General features: G+C 35.9%; 3 protein-coding genes across 3 annotated transcripts; all 3 read right to left on the bottom strand.

The window, feature by feature from the left end:
* Positions 1-4,670: 4,670 nt before the first annotated feature.
* Positions 4,671-6,455, bottom strand: LOC145661007 (uncharacterized). Its single transcript, XM_081726444.1, has one exon. The coding sequence runs from the start codon at positions 6,453-6,455 to the stop codon at positions 4,671-4,673; it is 1,785 nt and encodes a 594-aa protein (XP_081582570.1).
* A 192-nt stretch (positions 6,456-6,647) lies between these two features.
* Positions 6,648-7,832, bottom strand: LOC145661006 (uncharacterized). The gene has a single exon (XM_081726443.1). The coding sequence runs from the start codon at positions 7,830-7,832 to the stop codon at positions 6,648-6,650; it is 1,185 nt and encodes a 394-aa protein (XP_081582569.1).
* A 110-nt stretch (positions 7,833-7,942) lies between these two features.
* LOC145661005 (uncharacterized) lies at positions 7,943-9,079 on the bottom strand. Its single transcript, XM_081726442.1, has one exon. It carries the CDS (start codon positions 9,077-9,079, stop codon positions 7,943-7,945), a length of 1,137 nt encoding a protein of 378 aa, XP_081582568.1.
* Positions 9,080-19,306: the final 10,227 nt, after the last annotated feature.

Below are 19,306 nucleotides of genomic sequence, written 5' to 3'. Positions count from 1 at the left end.
GTGTTTACAATTGAAAATGATAATGCCAATTATGCGTTGTATTCGTTAGGATGAAAGTGTTCCTTTGTAAAGTTTTTTTTTTTATTTTAATTTTTATAATTAATCTTCCTCTTTTATAAAAATTATATATGCCTTAGTAAGAGATAAACTACTATTTGATAAAACATATAAACAATGTCAAATACAGTTTCTTTTAACATATCAATACAGTGGGACTTCATCTTAGTCTAATAGAGTGTGCTCTATGGTTGCCAGTCCGTCTCTGACAATGGACATTTAATTGAACAGAACATACTACTTGAGTTAACCAATAAATTACATGAAAACACCGTATTTGGGTCTAAACGTAGTAATGTGTACTTCTAGAAAGAATAGCAAGTACATAAACAGTACTTCCGTGGTCGTTCATGTGTTAATGTAATTAGCAATACAAGTAGTACTAATATTACATTTTTGAAGATGAAAATAAATATCTCAAAATGATCATTGTAATGTATCATGCAGAAGTTTTTATATATATATATATACTGCATTACATAATAACTGTAAGTTAAGTATTGGATTTTTTAATTAATTTGATTTGTTTTACAATAAATCTTGTCTTTATGATATGAATGAGCAAAAAATACGAATACGAGATACATGTTATATCAATTTATAATATTAAACAAGGGAAGTAATTTGCATATGTAAAGAAAGAAAAATAATTCTTTAAAAATACTTGAACGTATGTAATCTATGAGAAAAGAAGATTAGGTAACAAAAATTAATGAAAATAATTAGTACAATATTACAACAACTCAATTAAGTTATCTTGAAATGCCTTTTTTATGTATCTAATGCAAATAAAATTCATACTAAAACAAATCTAATAAATTGAAAACCTAACACTTTTTAACTATCAAAGCAACAATTGCCTCTAAAAGGAAGTGAAGCGTTTCGACTAAACATTAATGAGAAATATGTAATCAGAAACACATTGCCTCTGTTTACGTAGCAATTAAAGTTAACATTACTGTACAGTTTCATCAAGCTTGCCTCAAATATTTAAATAACAAATGATATGTTGAAATAAGTATAAGCGACTAATGGTATGAAATTACTTGTAATAATTTTATACGAAAAAGAAATATCGACTTCCCTAATTTAAACTCACAAACACTAGTCATGTTTTATATATATATATATATATATATATGTGTGTGTGTGTGTGTGTGTGTGTGTGTGTGTGTGTGTATGCTTATAATTCCAAAATTGCAACTTAAGCTGTCATAGGTACAACTTTTTATTTCGATTTTTCACGAAGGATAGAAAAAAATAAACACTTCTTCTACATTATTTTCAACAAAGACAAAAAATGTAAATAATAATAATCTCTATATATGAAAGAAGAAGTCCTGGCTGATTGACTGATTAATTAACGCTCAGCCAAATCGCTTAAGCTAGAAACTTGAAATTTGGACAGGACATAGGATTTGTGTTATAAGGTTCCACTAAGAAAGAATTTTTGGAAATTCGACGAGAAGGGGCGGAAAGAGGGGTGTAAATTATTTTCTTAAAATGTCCATATCTCGGAATCTCAGAATGTTTGAAACACTAAATTTAGTGTATGGACTTCTCCTTTAAAATAATGACACGTCTTTCAACGTTTTTTTTTTTTCATATTCCATCCAGAAGGGAAGAAAATGGAGTAAGAAGGAAAAAGGCGTCTGAATTACATTACGTTTGTAATAAGATATCCATATATATACCTTTCCCTACAAGGGAAGAAAAAACGCGAGAACAAAGAGAAAGCAGGGTTTCAGTTATTAAAATAAGATAGCGATATCTCGAAATCCCTTAAGGTCAGAGGTATGAAAATTGGTGTTTAAGCTTTTAATTTAAAATAATTAAAAACCTTTCAACGTTTTCTGATGTTTCCTTTAGAAAGGAAGAAGAACATGGAGTTGTAATTATTAAATAATATGGCCAAATCTCGGAATCCCTTAAGAATAGAGACATGTTAATTAAAGATGATTTAGAATGTATTCTCATACTTCTCTTAGAACGGAATTAGAAAGGGAGGTAGTTGTACGTGTTATAATAAGATTTCCATATCTTCATTATACATATATATATATATATATATATATATATATATATATATATATATATATATATATATATATATATATATATATATATATATATATATATATTAGAGATATATTAGGGATAATAGAAGCATAGAATTTGTGACATAAGGTACCACTGAGGAAGGATTTTAAAAATTCGACGGGAAGAGTGGATTTCGGAACGACAATTACTATAGTAAAATGTCCATATCTCCGAATCGCTAAAGGATAGATTCCTGAAACTTGATCTATGGAATTCCCATTTAACCCTCCAGAGACCAGCTTAGTATGTAAACACTCAGACAATCCTTCTGTTGAATATGTATGTAGTATATAAATACATGTGGATAGAGAGAAGAGTTATGGTTTATAAAGCCTCGGTTACGTTTACTTTGTCAAATAAATACCTCAATACCCAATCATAAGCGTGGATAGGTTTTAGAGAATCCATTTGTTTGCGTCCTCAAATAATTAGATATGTGTTTCACCGTATTTTGATGTTTCTCGGTTACTCCGGTTTGCTCTTACATTCCCATTCCACCAACTTTACCATGATTATTCACTCTGCCTTAATGATCTATCTCCTTTAGCATAAAGAGCATAATAGTGGGACGTTAAAGTGAAAAAATTGAGTACTCCAGTACTTTTTAATCATTAAGTCGTTAAGAGGAAAAATAATTATTGAAACAACTGAAATGCCGTTCTTTGCACGGAAAGAATGTGTTTATGGAAAATATTCGAATCCCTCTTTCTCCCTTAGGATACTCATTTTACTGAAAATGTAATTGTACAAACCCATAAAATACTCCATTTTTGGCATAAATTTTGAACTCTCCTACCCCTTTAGAATACGCCCGTTTAATCAATGTGACGTGATACGAGTAAAAACCTTGAGGCAGGAACTATGTTTCAAGATTCATTTCAAACGGGTAAGACGCTTTAAGTGATGCAATCACAAACGACAGAAAACGACTATTTCAATGGTGAAAATACAGAAATTAAACCCATCCACGCTCCCAGTTAAAACCGGAATTTTGGAAAATGCTGGATTATATTCGTTTATTTGTTATGCGAAATTTATGAATAGATGTTTATCTTCCTGACATGTGGGGAACATGAGGTACTCTATTTTTCGCATTACTTTTGAACCCCATAGTCCTTTTACTTATATAAAATTCCACGTCTCTAACTTAAGAAAATCCCCACATATGACATTTTGTGAATGAACAGAGAAAATTTAAATGTTATAGAATTGACCTCGAGTTTTCCCCACTTAAGAACGAAATTTTCGAAAGCATTTAAATAGTGTTCCTTTATTTCTAATGAGGAAGTTTAGAGGAAGTAATGAGGAATTAAAGAGTTTATATACGACCTTAACATCTCCAACATAAGCGAATTCTCACATTCGATACTTTATGTACAAATAAAACAAAATTCCTGTATCATTGAAATCGTCCCCTTCCTTCCCCCCTTAGAAACGAAATTTTCGGAAACGCTGAAACAGGTATTTCCTTATTTTTATTTAATCGTTTATATGTCGAGTTTTAAATGTCTAACGCCAGGAATTCGTGAGATACACTTTCTTAGAGGAAATTTTGAACAACCCCTTTACTTCTCCTTGCAATGGATATTTCCAAAAATCCCTTTTTATTCCTTACTTCCGTGACAAACAGCGACGCAATTACACTACTAGTCGTCCGGAGCAAGAATTCTTCTTATAGACCCTGACCAACCAAACCAAAACACTCCCCCAAATATTTGCGCAATTTTGCGCCCTCCCAATTGGCACCCGGGCACAAGCTTCGTTTGCTCCCCCCCCCCCCTAGTTACGTTACTTGTGACAAAAGGAGTATTTTTTTCAAAATTTCAAGTAAATTCCTACGATAGTATGGTCTGGGCAATGATGAGACATCCACTTCTATTCTTTTGTATATAGTATACTACTTGAAATAACCATTTTTCGTATGGGGCTGTATTTGGAAGTCAACGCCTGTGAAGTCTTATATTATGTACTAATATTTTTTAAGAACTGGAAACACCGTCTCTCTTCAACACTTTCCATCTTGAATAACAAATGAAATCTAAATTTCGTAGAAACAGTGTTTCCAGTTCTTAAAAAATATTAGTACATAATATAAGACTTAACATGCCGCCCGCTAAAAAAGGGCTAGTGACCTTTTTAAAAAAAGAAAACAAAACTTTACATAACAACAAATAAAATAGACTAAAACAGGAAATAAATATACTTTAACATGAATGGCATTACGATTCATCATTATTTGGTAAAAGACAAAGTCCTCTAATTGAGCGTTTATATAAACCATTGGAAGTTTTAACAGTAGCCACTCGAACCAAACCGTCAGGTCCAGAATGCACTTCAGTGATGACTCCCAATTTCCACGATAGAGGAGGTAGCTTATGTTCTTTGAGAACCACCAATTGACCTGGCTGTATGTTGGCACAGCTTCTCTTCCACTTATTTTTTCCTTGTAGTTGTGACAAATATTCCATATACCATCTTCTCCAAAACTGTTGAAATTGTTGTTGGATCCTTTGTCATCTTTGAATTGAACTAATCCTCTCCTGATGTAAGTCACGTTCTGGTAGTGCTGTCAATGGTTGACCAATAAGAAAATGACCAGGAGTTAATGCTACTGGATCATTAGGATCATTGGATAATGCTATAAGAGGTCTCGAATTTAAGCAAGCTTCTATTTGTGTGATTAATGTTGTTAATTCTTCAAACGTGAGATATGACATTCCCATGACTCTTCTTCGGTGGTATTTAAAGGACTTAACTGCAGCCTCCCAAAGACCACCGAAGTTGGGCGAATATGGCGGAATAAAATGCCGTTGGATTCCTTCAGTAGTTGCAAAATTCTTAATCCTTTCTTGATGGTCAGCTGTATGCAACAACTTTGCGACTTCTTGAAGTTCCTTGTTGGCACCAATGAACGTAGTTCCATTGTCGCTATAGATATGCTTGCATTTACCTCGACGAGATATGAATCTTCTCAATGCAGGTAAAAATGCCTGACTAGTAAGATCACTCACAACTTCGAGATGGATAGCCTTTGTTGCTAAACACACAAACACTGCAATGTAAGACTTCACCTTTGTTTTTGACTTTCTGGTACCAGTTTTGATGTAAATAGGACCGGCAAAGTCAATTCCAGAATTTGTGAAAGGTCTTGTTAGTTCTACTCTATGTTTTGGTAGTTGTCCCATTAATTGTTCTGGTCCAGACGCCTTTAATCTTTGACATGTAATACACCTTCTAATAACTTTCTTGATGGCATTTTTACCATTAGGTATCCAATACCTTTGCCTTAGTGATGCTAGCATTAACTGGCATTCAGAATGTAGCAATCGCCTGTGTTCATGTTCTATAATTAGTCTTGTTAGGTGATGATCTGGTGGTAGAATAATTTGATGTTTAGCATCAAATTCAAGTTCAGACATCTTTAATCTTCCACCAACTCTTAGTAATTGTTGATCACATATGAAAGGATTGAGAAACAAGAGTTTCCTCTTATTGCTAACTCTTCCACTTTCTTTAAGATCAGCCATTTCCTTAGCATAAACTGAATTTTGAACTTTTCGTATTAGTCTGATTAAAACTTCTTCAATTTCTTCCAAAGTAAGAGCGTCTACATTTCTTCTTGATGCTTCTACTTTAGCATTCTTGGAAAACCGCATGCAATAAGCTAAGTCTCTCTGAAGTTTGTTCAAGGTAGAGAATCTTTCGATTATACTATTATCTTGAGTTGTCACTAAGTAACTTGATTTTAATTTCTTCTGTTCAGGAATCTCTCTGAGTGGGGCAGGCTCCATCTTAGGCCAATTAAGTGAAGAACACTGTAACCATTGAGGACCGTTCCACCATAAATTGTTATGTATTAACTTGTCAGGACTTGTTCCTCTTGATATAATATCTGCAGGATTGTCACTTGAAGCGACGTGTCTCCATTCTCCTCTCACTTCTTGTACCTCAGCAACTCGATTGCCAACAAATGTTTTCCATCTATTTGGACTTGCTCTTAACCATGCTAAGACCACCATAGAATCTGTCCACATATATACCTGGGATATTCGTTGTTTTAATGCCTTAGTTACCTTCTTGACAAGTTTTGATGACAACACTGCTGCACATAACTCTAAGCGAGGCAGAGAAATCTTCTTTATGGGCGCCACTTTGGACTTAGCACATAATAGCTTCGAAGTAACTTGACCATCCTTGTTGATGGATCTTAAACACACACATGTCCCATAAGCCTTTTCTGAAGCGTCTGAGAAAGCGTGAACTTGAATGTCTATCAAGGTACCTGACTGAAGAATCATTCTGTCTACACTGATATCTGATAATGAAGGAATGAATTCAAGTACTGTCTTGCATCTTTGCTGTAGTTCTTTAGGAAGTGTTTCATTCCACTCCAATCCTGCTTGCCACAAATCTTGAAGAATTATCTTACATACGATTGTTATTGGACTAACAATTCCCAACGGATCAAAGATAGAAGCAATCGCCTGTGTTCATGTTCTATAATTAGTCTTGTTAGGTGATGATCTGGTGGTAGAATAATTTGATGTAGAATACCCAATACCCAACATCTTGCGTTTGGTTAAATTATTATTCGACCTTTGATTTAGAGTGAATCCATTCATCACTTGAAGTTGATCATTTGCTGGATGCCAAAGTAATCCTAATGTTTTGATTTGACCCTTGTCGTCTAAGCGTAATGGAAGTTGTGTTTCTCTCAATTCTTCAGAGATGGATTCCAATAACTCAGTACTGTTGGAACACCACTTTCTTAGCAAAAAACCACCCTTTTGTAGTATTTGTATTAATTCGTCCTTTATCTTTAAAGCTTCCTCCACACTTTCAGCCCCTGAAATGCAATCGTCAATATAGAAGTCATTCTTGAGAACTTGTGCTGCCTTCGGATATTCACAAGCTTCTTCTGCACTTAATTGCTGGAGACAGCGAGTAGCAAGAAAAGGCGCTGAGGCTGTTCCGTATGTGACAGTCTTTAACTCATATACCTTAATGGGTTCTTCTTCTGATCTTCTCCACAAGATCTTCTGGAATTTACAGTCACGCTCATCAATCAAAATCTGTCGATACATCTTCTCCATATCTGCAGTAAAAGCTATAGGGTAGGTGCGAAATCTTAATATAATTGACTGCAAATCGTCTTGCACAGTTGGACCAACTTTGAGAACATCGTTCAGTGAAATGCCACTAGTTGAGCATGCGGATGCATCAAATACTACTCTAGTCTTTGTAGTAGTACTAGCTTCCTTAATAACTGGATGATGAGGCAAGTAATATCCTTGAGTAATATTAGAGCTGCCTTCCACTTCCTTCATATGTTCCAAAGCTTCATACTCTTCAAGGAATGTCACATAATCTGTGCGTAACTTGGGGCATCTATTTAACCTTCTTTCTAATTGTTGTAAACGCTGAACAGCTGTCTTATAAGAATCACCTAACTGGATCACTTCTTGTTTGAATGGCAGTCTCACTATAAAGCGTCCTGTTGAATGTCTTCTAGTGCTTGCGATAAAATGTTCTTCGCATTCCCTTTCTTCTTTGGATAGAGGAGTTTCTTGAATATCTTCTATTTTACAAAACTTCTGCAGCTGATGGCTTAAATCATCGTTGTTGTGCAAAAAGAATGTTCGATGTTCTGGCGTGAAGTTGTTGTGCTTTGGCATCTGATATTGTCCTGAAACTATCCATCCTAACTTTGTATTTTGGAGAACTGGAAATGCCCCTGGACGCACCTGTTGTCCTGCCTTGAGTAGACTAAAGAAAATTCCAGCACCTACAACAAATCAATCTTACCAGACTTGTTGAAATTAGGATCCGCTAACTGTAAATTCGGTGGAAAGTTCCATTCTTTAATGTCAATATCAGCATCAGGTAAATTTCCCGCTATTTTGGGCAATACAAAACACTCAACATCTACACTAAAATCACTTACAGCAGAGAATACTTGTAACTTACTTCCGTATTTAACGTTGCAACTTACATTATTAATACCTTGTACAGGAACATTGATAGGAAATTTCTTTAATTTTAACCTTTGAATGAGAGATTCTGTTGCAAAATGAGATTGGGAACAACTATCAAGCAAAGCCCTAACCATATGTAATTTACCATTGCAATCTTTAACTTGAACAACTGCAGTTGAAAGTAAAACACACACATTACTTTTAGGCTTCACAGAGCAATAAGTACTAGTATTAACAACTTCCTGCCCTTGAGACATTGACTTTTCCCCTACAGGTTCCGTAACAGAATCATTTTCAACACTGGCAGCATGATTAGGCTGTGATTTCTTAAAATCACTATGCAATAACGTGTGATGCTTGACATTACATATTTTGCATGCACTTAGCGAACAATCTTTCGCTACATGGTTGACAACTTTCAAACAATTAAAACAAAGTTTTTTCTGTTTCGCAAAACTTAATCTTTTAGATACACTTAATTTCTGAAACTCATTACAATTGTGTAACGCATGACTTTGTTGACAAAACGGACACAAAACATTAGTACTCACATAAGATTGTCTAGCATCTTTTACATCCTTAACAACATTAGATTTACTGACATGCAACTTTGATTGCGTAGACTTTACCAATTCTAAGGCCTGGCTTTTATTTTCTAAAAAGACATGAAGTTCTTCTAAACTAGCAAACTGTTCCCTATTTGTTTGATTTTCAAAGTCTTTACGTGTTTGTTCATCTAGCTTTTCCAAAACTAGGTGCGATAACAATATATCCTCCAAAGGAGTATCTAACTGTAACGCCTTAAGTGCATTTACATTACTTATAGTTTGATTTAATAATGTCCTTAAGTCTGCCACTGAATCTTTACTGACAGTCGGTAATGAAAACAATGCCTTTACATGAGCAGTTGCTATTAGCTTTGGATTATTATACCTTTTGCATATCATTTCCCAAGCAAGTTTGAAATTTTCACCTGTCACTGGTATATTCTCAACTAATTTGCTTGCTTCACCTGATAATGAGGACAACAAATAATGAAATCTTTGAATATCATCTAACTTTGATTGTTTACAACCAAACTACTGAAAGTATCACGAAAATGTCTGAAATCTATAACTTGACCTTTAAATGTTGGTAGCTTTATGATTGGTAATTTTAGACATCCTGTATTCGCGGTTGAATCACCTGACGAACTTCTATTGCTACTACTAGCCTTCTCAGCTGTTTCAACAATTGACGTCATTTTTGCAAGAGTATCGTAGTAAGTAGCTTCAAACAACTCTCTATCCTGTGTGTATTCATCGCTTTCGTCCTTTAATTCAAGATGTTTTTGCACTTCATCATATTCTTTGAATATATTGGGTAAACGTGCACACCTAACTTTAATTTGCATTACATCACCGTCTGCTCCAAATTGTTCAACAAATGTTTTCATTCTTGTAAGGGAAGCTTTAGCTAGGCCTCTTGCCTTTATAACAGAATTTGTATTTGAATCCATTGCTTGTGAAGTCCTTATAACAACAGACCTTTACACAAGAAAAAAGAAACAAAAAATATACTTAGCTACGTGACTGCTATATGTCCCCTTTGTTTTTCTTCAGATTGCAATGCACAGCTGAATGCGTAGGCGCTTACGTGATAAGTCCACTAAGTCAATTTTGCTTCTGATTGGTAACACTCACTGTCTTTACACACACATAGTCAATATGAATGTTTGAATGATTCACTTATTCTTTTTCTTGGCACAACACTTCCTCCATCCGGCCCGGAGGACCAAAAAACTGTTTATGCTTATGCTCTTAAATGTTCGCCATTTACTTAACTGGTAATGGACTGTCTTCTAACAATGGAAACTTCCAATACTTGTTTTTAGTTTTTATTGTACCTTACTAATCGCTGGTTTTTAACTAACACTTAATATAAACCAGAAAGTACATATAATAACTGCACTGTTCATTGCACTTCAGCGACTCAATTACGCTACTAGTCGTCCGGAGCAAGAATTCTTCTTATAGACCCTGACCAACCAAACCAAAACACTCCCCCAAATATTTGAGCAATTTTGCGCCCTCCCAATTGGCACCCGGGCACAGGCTTCGTTTGCTCCCCCCCCCTAGTTACGTTACTTGTGACAAAAGGAGTATTCTTTTCAAAATTTCAAGTAAATTCCTACGATATTATGGTCTGGGCAATGATGAGACATCCACTTCTATTCTTTTGTATATAGTATACTACTTGAAATAACCATTTTTCGTATGGGGCTGTATTTGGAAGTCAACGCCTATGGGAATATCACCATTCATCTCAGCGACCGCGAAAACTATGGATTTGATATTACTATCGGTAATTTTGGATTATTTTTACCTCTCGGTATCCCCCCCCCCCCTGTTGACTCCCGGCCAGCAGCCGAATGGTGTGAATTTGGAAGTTAATGCAATCGGAGTTTCACCGTTGATCTCAGCGACCGCAAAAGCTATGAATTCGACACTAATATCGGTAATTTTCTACTACTTTTACCTGTCCCGGTAAACACCCCCCCTGACAAGCCGCTGTTTCGAAATTTAAAAAAAAAAGAGCTTCGTCTTTGTCTGGGGTCTAGACCAAGGTACCCCAGGTCTCCAGGCCACACACAGACAGATAGGCAAATACACAGATAAACAAATTCTATTTTATTTTAGATTAGATAGATAATATTTTTCTTCCGGTTGTTTACTTTAGGTAAAGGGTAGTTCAATGACACAGAGTTCACGCTTTGTTGCGATTGCTCTGTAATTTAATGTCAGCTCATTGCAATTTTCTTGTAGACAACATATCGTCCACACTTTCTTTATCTTCTCTTGCGAGGGAGATTCTCTCTTTTCTTTCCATAGCATTTGTCTTTTTCCTGCAGCCAGCAGAGCATAACCACACTTCATTAATAAAAGACTTCACTTTGGTTTCATATTAATATACATAGTTCCTCTAGCTAGTAGCTTGATTTATTTTTTAGACAAGTATGTATATATAAATATATATTTAATGTAAATAGTTTTCCTTCCAATGAAGTACTTTGGTGTCCGACATGTGCTTTAAATACCCACGCTCGCGAGATTGAGCTTGTGCGCTTAAAACTGTCTTTCAATTATAGATGCCACTAATGAGCTACAGTGGAATATTTGCACTTATCTTTTTCTTAACGTTCCGTCACAAAACTTCTTTTCATGTTTAATTTTTTAATTACAAACACTGTCAGCTACGTAGTTTCCCATTTCGCTCTGACACATTTAGAATGCATCATATTACATGAAAATATTTTATATTACAGTAAAAGTATGTTCGTTATTATATTTATACAACCAGCATAGTAGTGGCATATTTAAAGCGCAAATTTAGCTGATTCTTACACTGCTTGTGGATAAGAAGAGCGCGTCTATGACGAAATTCATATTTTTATTCGGATTTTAGTAAAGCGTTATTTCTGTAGGAAAGTAGTCTACAAAAATACTGTATTTAATGAAACAAAAAAGTATTTTTGCATAGAAATAGGTATCCGAGTGTTGGTCAAAAATTGATATAGAGCCACCCGAATTTCAAACTAGAAATCCAATATGGCTGCCATTTCCAAGATTGCCTCCCTCGCAGGTATCCTTCACATATTTTTGCATATAACAAGTTGTACACTTTTCCTTTTGATATTGATAGAGCATAACGTAAGCTTTCCAACGAGTATAAACACCTGAATATTTGCGTGACGAATACTGCCGCCATTTCCCAATATGGCCGTTCCTGAATCTCTTATTTTACACATTTTTGTAAATAATTTAGCATGTAAGTAAATTTCGTAATTTTTCACTTTCATCTTGCTAGATCATCCAATAAACTTTCCAGTGACCGAAAACACATGAATGTTCGGTTAACCAATATGGCTGCCACCTAAAAATATGTTTGCCAATCCCCAATATGGTAGCTTCCTACTGCACTTACTTGTATATTTTGTAGAAAACAATCTAATTGCTTTCTTCAATTTTACTTATCTCAATTCTCATTTAGTGTGAAGATATTGTCATAGAATTGTTATTTTTTAATTCCTCGCTTAAAAGAACTAACTAACTAATTCTATGGCCTATGGAACCCGGAGGTTCAATGCCGCGTTCACAAAAGCTCTTCACTGACTTCTATCCTTAGCTAACTGCATCCAGTTTCTACTTCGTATCCCAGTCTTTGCGAGATCCATCTTAATATTGTCCTCCCATCTGCGCCTAGGTCTTCCTAATAGTCGTTTTCCGGTTGATCTTCCAGTCAAGACTTTGAAAGCGTTTCTACTTTCTTCCATTCTAGCTCCATGACCCGCCCACCTAAGCCTCTTAGACTTGATGACCCTAACAATGTTGGGTAAACCGTATAAATTATGTAGTTCCTCGTTATGAAATTTTCGCCATTCCCCATTCCCGTTCCTCTTGGGTCCAAATATTCGTCTCAGGATCTTGTTCTCAAATACTTTCAGTCTATGTTCTTCCCTCAGAATAAGCGACCATGTTTCGCAATCATACAGAACAACAGGTATGATTATCGTTTTGTATATTTTAAACTTCAGATTCATCGACAGAATTCGCGACGACAAGAGATTTTGAACCGAAAGTAGTTGTATAATATCTGAAAAAAAGACACATTCATTTATGTGTTCACTCACTCTTAATCAACTAAAGAAAAGAAATATATCAATTTATTGATACATACGATTCAATTTACTAACAAAAAGTGTGTACTTATACTTGTCTAAATACAGTAAAATGAACGCTAATTTTTCTATTTGAATAATGTACAGATGTCTAAATTAATGAAATAATCATACAAATATTTCCAGAAAAAAAAGAACTCATTATCTCTCCTTGTTTTCACATTGGTCATTGTAATGTTTGCTCATCAGACAACATGACAATTCAAGTTTTTCGCAACTACAAGATTTAGTGTGGCATCCTTTTTTTACACTGGCATGTAAATGAATTCACGCAGCACATGGGACACCATGTGGGGAACAGCGTAGTTTCAACTAACTTCCATCCCCACTTTGTTTCATCTGGATAAAGAATGAGGGAGTGAAAAGTTTGTCATCAAATGCGTCCTGCTTGATAATGAGCTGTCAGTACATGTTGATAAAAATCAGCTGAGATGGGGGGGTGGCATGTTCGTCATCAGTGCCGTATTTAGGATCTTGTTTCGGGGGCTTGGGAACCAGTAAGTAGCACTTTGTTGTACTTATAATGCGAAAAATAATAATGAAATTATTTCGGGGGGTTGAATCCAGAGTTGGCGTGGGTCAATGAAAACTTGACCCACGACCCACTGACCCACCACCCACCGTGATCCAAGACCCACTGACCCACCACCCACCGTGATCCACTCTGACCCATCATGACCCACCACCCACCGTGACCCACTCTGACCCACCCCCATAAATACGCCATTGTTCGTCATAGTCCGCTTCTGTGAAGTGAGGAGATTCTTTCTGGCTTCATTCAATGTAGTAGAGGAGGGAGCACAATATCCGAGGATGATGAAACTTTCCAGGACACATAGTGCTGATAGGTATATCACTATGAGGACTTGATAAGAATGTAAAAGCCTCCGTAGCTTCTGGAAATATATTCCATATTTTCCACATCATTCGTTTACTGCGACCACAAAAAAATGACGTGGTATCTCAACCAGAGAAACCATGGAAAACACAGAGAGCTACCGATCTTTTCTCTCATCCATTTCTTTAAAAGTGGAGTGAATTGGGTATATTTTTAACTGGTCTCTGGATTCCAAATGGACCTACAGTGACTGTACACTAGTGCTCTCAACGGGTCGGGTCGGGTTGAAGACCGACCCGACCCGACCCGTGACCCGAATTGACTGACCCGACCCGACCCGACTGACCCGAACCGTGATCTGATCTGATTGACCTGACCCGATAACCCGACCCGAGATGACCCGGTTGACCCGACCCGACAACCCGACCCGAGCTGACCCGGTTTGAGAGCACTATGGTCACGACACTGGGTGAACACCAAAATGCACTCACATTGGGAATTAAACCGGGACCACGTGTACCGAAGTCTTACACGTTAACCACTAGCTAGATCAAGACATTAGATATGCATCTTAATGAATATTTGGCACTTTTGAGGTTTAGTTATTTCTTTTTATAACTGATACCAATGTCCGACGTGGGATAATTTTTTTTTCTTGCTTTAGTTCTATGTGACGAAATTTTTCTTCAAGGTCAATGTTCTCACCTGCTCGGACGGCAGGGGGTCTTCTCGGAAGGCAGTAGCAAGAGTATCTTGGCGGAGACAAAAGGAAATCGTTTAACAATGATAAGGGTTGAGGAAACAGGAGAACAACTGTGATTTTTTCCAACCCTTCAACTTTCATTACAAAATAGGTTCCTATGATTCCGTGACCCGTGCCACTTTGATTTTGTTTTCTCGGTAATTAAAACGTATTTTACAGTATATATAGTTGCACGTAAGAAGATACATAATATGAATTTTGTAATTTAAAATTTAAAAATATAGTATGATAATTAATTATAAAGTACTAATTTTATTTCATCACTTTCAGCCCAACAAATGAAATTCAAACAATTCGCTCCCTGGGTCTTGGTCATCAATACTGCGTCTTATCCTTTGTCTTGCAGTCAAGTCTTGGTCCTGCATTTCGTAGTCTTGGTTATCTTTCATGCTATACAAGAGCCAAGAATGCTCGCCTCATCGGTACAAATGAAGACCAAGTGTGATTTTGATTATGGTCTTCCATACTATACGGAAAGCAAGAAAATACGCTCATCGTTACTTGATCACCAAAACAAGGCCAAGAGGAAGATTACTATGCACTTCGTCTTGCATATCCAATCTTTATCTTGTTCTTGTATCGGTGTCCTTGGGCTTGGTGAAATAAAATGAAATATTCAGTTTAAGGTCCCTCGATTCTGCACCGAGGCTAAGGAATATGGTGACCATGAGAAATGAATGAAATGGTGGAATGAAGAAAGTGGGAGGAAACAGGAGAACCCCGAGAAAACCCACTACACGGCGTTTTTCCACCACAAATCCCACTTAGCACAAGCTGGAATCGAACCATGGACACCATCAGTGGCAGAGCCAAGGGAAGGCCAAGGGGGGCCAGGCCCCCTTGCTCAAATTCTTGGCCCCCTAGTGCCCCCCTCACACAGATGATGCTATTATAGGTCGACAAACGGTGAGTTGCCAGTGGCTACAAGTGAAACTACTTCCAAACATCTCTCGACAACAAAGTTACGAACTGCAGAATACCGTTGCGTTCCGAATAAAATAGCTCCACTCGTTTTAGTTTGTAGTACGGGAAGATCTAATTCACGGAAATCTGTGGGATGCTTGCATTGACCTCGCCACCTGGACATTCATTTTAACCTCTGTCCATTACCTAGTTATCTCCTTTGTTTTTGACAAAAAACCAGAAAAATAGAAAATCAGTCGGCATCCTCATTCGCTTCAATGTTGAAAGTCATACTAAAATATGATATGCATACTTACAAATAACATACACTGCAGTAAAACATTACACTTGTGTTGGACGAAAAAAGTCTTCGTACACTAAGTAATTGATTTCCATTGATTATGGCGACATAGAACAAATGCAAAGCATCCATTAAATAATTTGGTATTATTATTATTATTATTATTATTATTATTATTATTATTATTATTATTATTATTATTATTATTATTATTATTATGAGTTTATCTACCAAACAACTATTTATTATTAATAAAAATGATTAATCAATTATATTTAGTTACGTATGGTAGATGACTTCAGATTATATTATTTACTAACCGACAGTATCCCACGCTGTCGTATCTGTGCATAAGAGGTAAGTTCTAATCTTTTCTTTGTAGAAGTTAAGTAAAAGAATCTGTTTTACCTCGAAATGCTTAATTACAATTTTATTTACACAAAGACAATTCTAACATACAAGCTGATATTAACGATGCTATTTGCATATACGAGTTACTTGTCACAAAAACTAATTACGCTAGGAAACTAAAACTATGCTCAAACTGTCTTTCTTAGCTAACTTTTACAAGTGGTAGCAATTAAAACTCACATGAGTATATGGTAACCTCTCACCCGAAATCCAAGGTTAATCTCTTTGCACATGGCTTAAAAAAAAAAAAGAACGTCTCTGTTGCCTCCGTTTTCACTCTCCCCTCTGCCAACCTGAATCCCCATTATATTACCAAATGTTATCAATCTTTAATTTCAAATTAAGTGCTTTATGACTTTTTTGCAATTATAAAGTCTCATTAGTGTCTATCACCATTGTCGCTTAGGACAAGTTATTATAACAAAGGAAAAACATATTAATGGTTTCTCTTGATTACTTTTCAAGGCTTTTTCTTATAATTCACTTAAGCACTATCACTTTTTTTTTTTACAAATTATCATATCCATTTATTCTTTTTTTTTTTTTTTCATAAAATCTGTTTTCAACACATTATATTATCATGCGGTATTAAAACAAATCTGGAACTTTTGATATTTATTTACCTCCATCATTCCATCCGGAAAATTAGTGTGATCTGTACACGAGGGAATGTTTTCGGGCTGCTAAAATTAAGATTACTGGTGCCATGCTATAACTTTGAGTTTCGCCTTGTCTCAAGTAGATGCAGACATGTCAGAAGGTTTGATCCTTGTAGATACACTAGTTCAAACGCTGTCCAAGATGAGGTCTGGTAAATATGACTCTCAACGAACAATATTCGAACAAATTTATCAAGAATGTTTGGAGATGTGCAAAGAAAATGGTCTCGAATTCCAGAGCCGGAAACAAATAGAATATAGGGGTTCCTCGTGGAAACGAACTAGACATCTGCCATCGAAATATCACAAATTCATTTTGGATGAATCTTTTTCCTTCATTGGATGCAGAAAACGAATTTTCTAAAGATAATATATCTATCAAGAGACATTTTCTCCCTACTATTGATAGACAATCTCTGACATGGAAAACCGCTTTGTATAATGTTGCAAAATCATCAGATCAATCACCACTCTACATCCAAAAAGTAAAAACTTTTTTAAATTACAACATTGTCGAGCCTATAACCCAGCATTATGGAGTGATCTGCAAACATTAAAGTGAGAACTCAAAATCCTCCCAAACACAATTAATAGAGCAACCCAAAAGCATATAAAGCATAACAGCAATTTACACATATGGTTGGTACCTTGAACATGATTGTGATTGTCTAAGGGTCCAGAAGAAACTAGTTTTAAAAGCATAATTTTAGAAAATAAAGCATAATTTAAAATATATAGCACAATTCTTGGAAAATTCTCTTTAACTGAAAGTTTAACATACTGTGTTAATATTTTTAAAACCAATATTTACAATGTAAAATCATTGAGAACATAACAATGCAACAATGAAAAGCTTATTTTCATTTCTGGAAGCTGTTCGGTGTAATCCTTTGATGTGGAGAAAAGAAAAAAGTAAAAGAAGAAATGTTTCCGCCACCAATGAATAGTATGCAAGAACTCCATACTATATTGTTATGTTTACTTTTTGAACTTAAGCACTTTCTGTACTTTTTGGTGGCATATTTTAATTTCCCTTTCTGTATATATGTACCTGAAAGGCGCACACAGATGATCGGAAAAAATTATTCGAGCAAAGCACATCTCTTTACAATGAATTAAGTAGAAAGTTCATTAAATATGAGAGAAACTAGTTGCAAAAAATATCCACAAATAGATCAAGATATTTAGAATATTTAATGTATAATAAATATTATACATTATGTACGATTAATGTAAAATAATCATTGAAATTAACAATAAAGCATAATTTTTTTAAAAAAGCATAATTACTCAAGAAATAAAGCATAATGGGGGTTGCTGTAACAATTAGTTGTATGAAGACGAGAAGAAAACCAAAGCTGATTCCTTAACGAATTTCGTTGATCTTCTTTGTGTCTACAAAAACGCATTCCTAGAAACCTACAAGCTAGGTATAATCTCTGTGATTATATCAGTTTCTAGTGCTACATGTGAAAGGTCATTCTCTTCTTTGAAAAGATTAGACTTGTATACGCAATTCAATTACTCATGATAGGTTGAAAAACTTAGTGTTACTTTATATTGAGAAGAAAATTGCTAAATCGTTAGATCTTTAACAAGTTGTGGATATGTTTGCTGCTGCCCACACGAATAGAAAGATCCTCTTCAAGTAGAGGCATGAACCTATAAATTATTTTCTTTACCTGTAAAAGTGTGTTTGCTTCCACTTAAGTCAACTAATATATATATATATATATATTGGAGATGGTCCCCTCAAAATCTTCTTGGGCCCTTCATTATCCCCCCCTGAAAAAAAACTCTAGCTACGCTACTGGACACCATGCACCAGAGATGAATTCTCTACCACTGAGCCACCGCGGCCCTGCTTGGGCTTGGTCGTCCATATTCAATATCTCTTTTGGTGTTGCTTAAACAACTTCTAGTTTTGTTCTAAATCCTTACTCCATATTGGCGTAGATATTAATATTACAGTCGATTGGTAAAATCAATCTTCCACATTTAAAAATTAAAGTACACACAAGTACAAAAATAAGCATTTACCATAAAAACACTAGCTGCAAGTGTTCAAAATAGATTTATGGTTTCTATAAAATCAATTGAAAATTGTTATTTTTGAGTTGAGTTGAGTTGATTTTAGTTTAGCGTCCCTTTCAGCAGCGAGGCTATATGAGACGTGGACCTACTGATTAACGTGGAATCCGAACCACATGAGCTCCCACAATTGTTATTTTTAATTAGGCAGCTAGTGAAAAACAGCAGCTTTCGACTCCAGCCGAGTTTAAACTCAACCTAAACTCAGTTGACCAAAGTGAACTGACCCGACCCGACAACCCGACCCGAGCTGACCGGACTGACCCGATACGATAACCCGACCCGAGTGACCGGACCCGATAACCCGACCCGAGCTGACCCGACCCGACAACCCGACCCGAACAACCCGACCCGAGCTGACCCGACTGGCCCACCCGACAACCCGACCCGAGTAGCCTGACCCGACAACCCGACCCGAGCTGATCCGACTGACCCGACCCGATAACCCGACCCGAGTTGACCTGACCCGACCCGACCCGATCTGACCCTAC

The sequence above is a fragment of the Thermobia domestica genome, chromosome 9 (genome assembly GCF_964235325.1).
Source record: "Thermobia domestica chromosome 9, izTheDome1.hap1.1, whole genome shotgun sequence".
NCBI lineage: Eukaryota > Metazoa > Arthropoda > Insecta > Zygentoma > Lepismatidae > Thermobia > Thermobia domestica.
The sequence above is the reverse complement of the archived record's forward strand: the minus strand, read 5'-3'. Positions and strand labels throughout refer to the sequence as shown.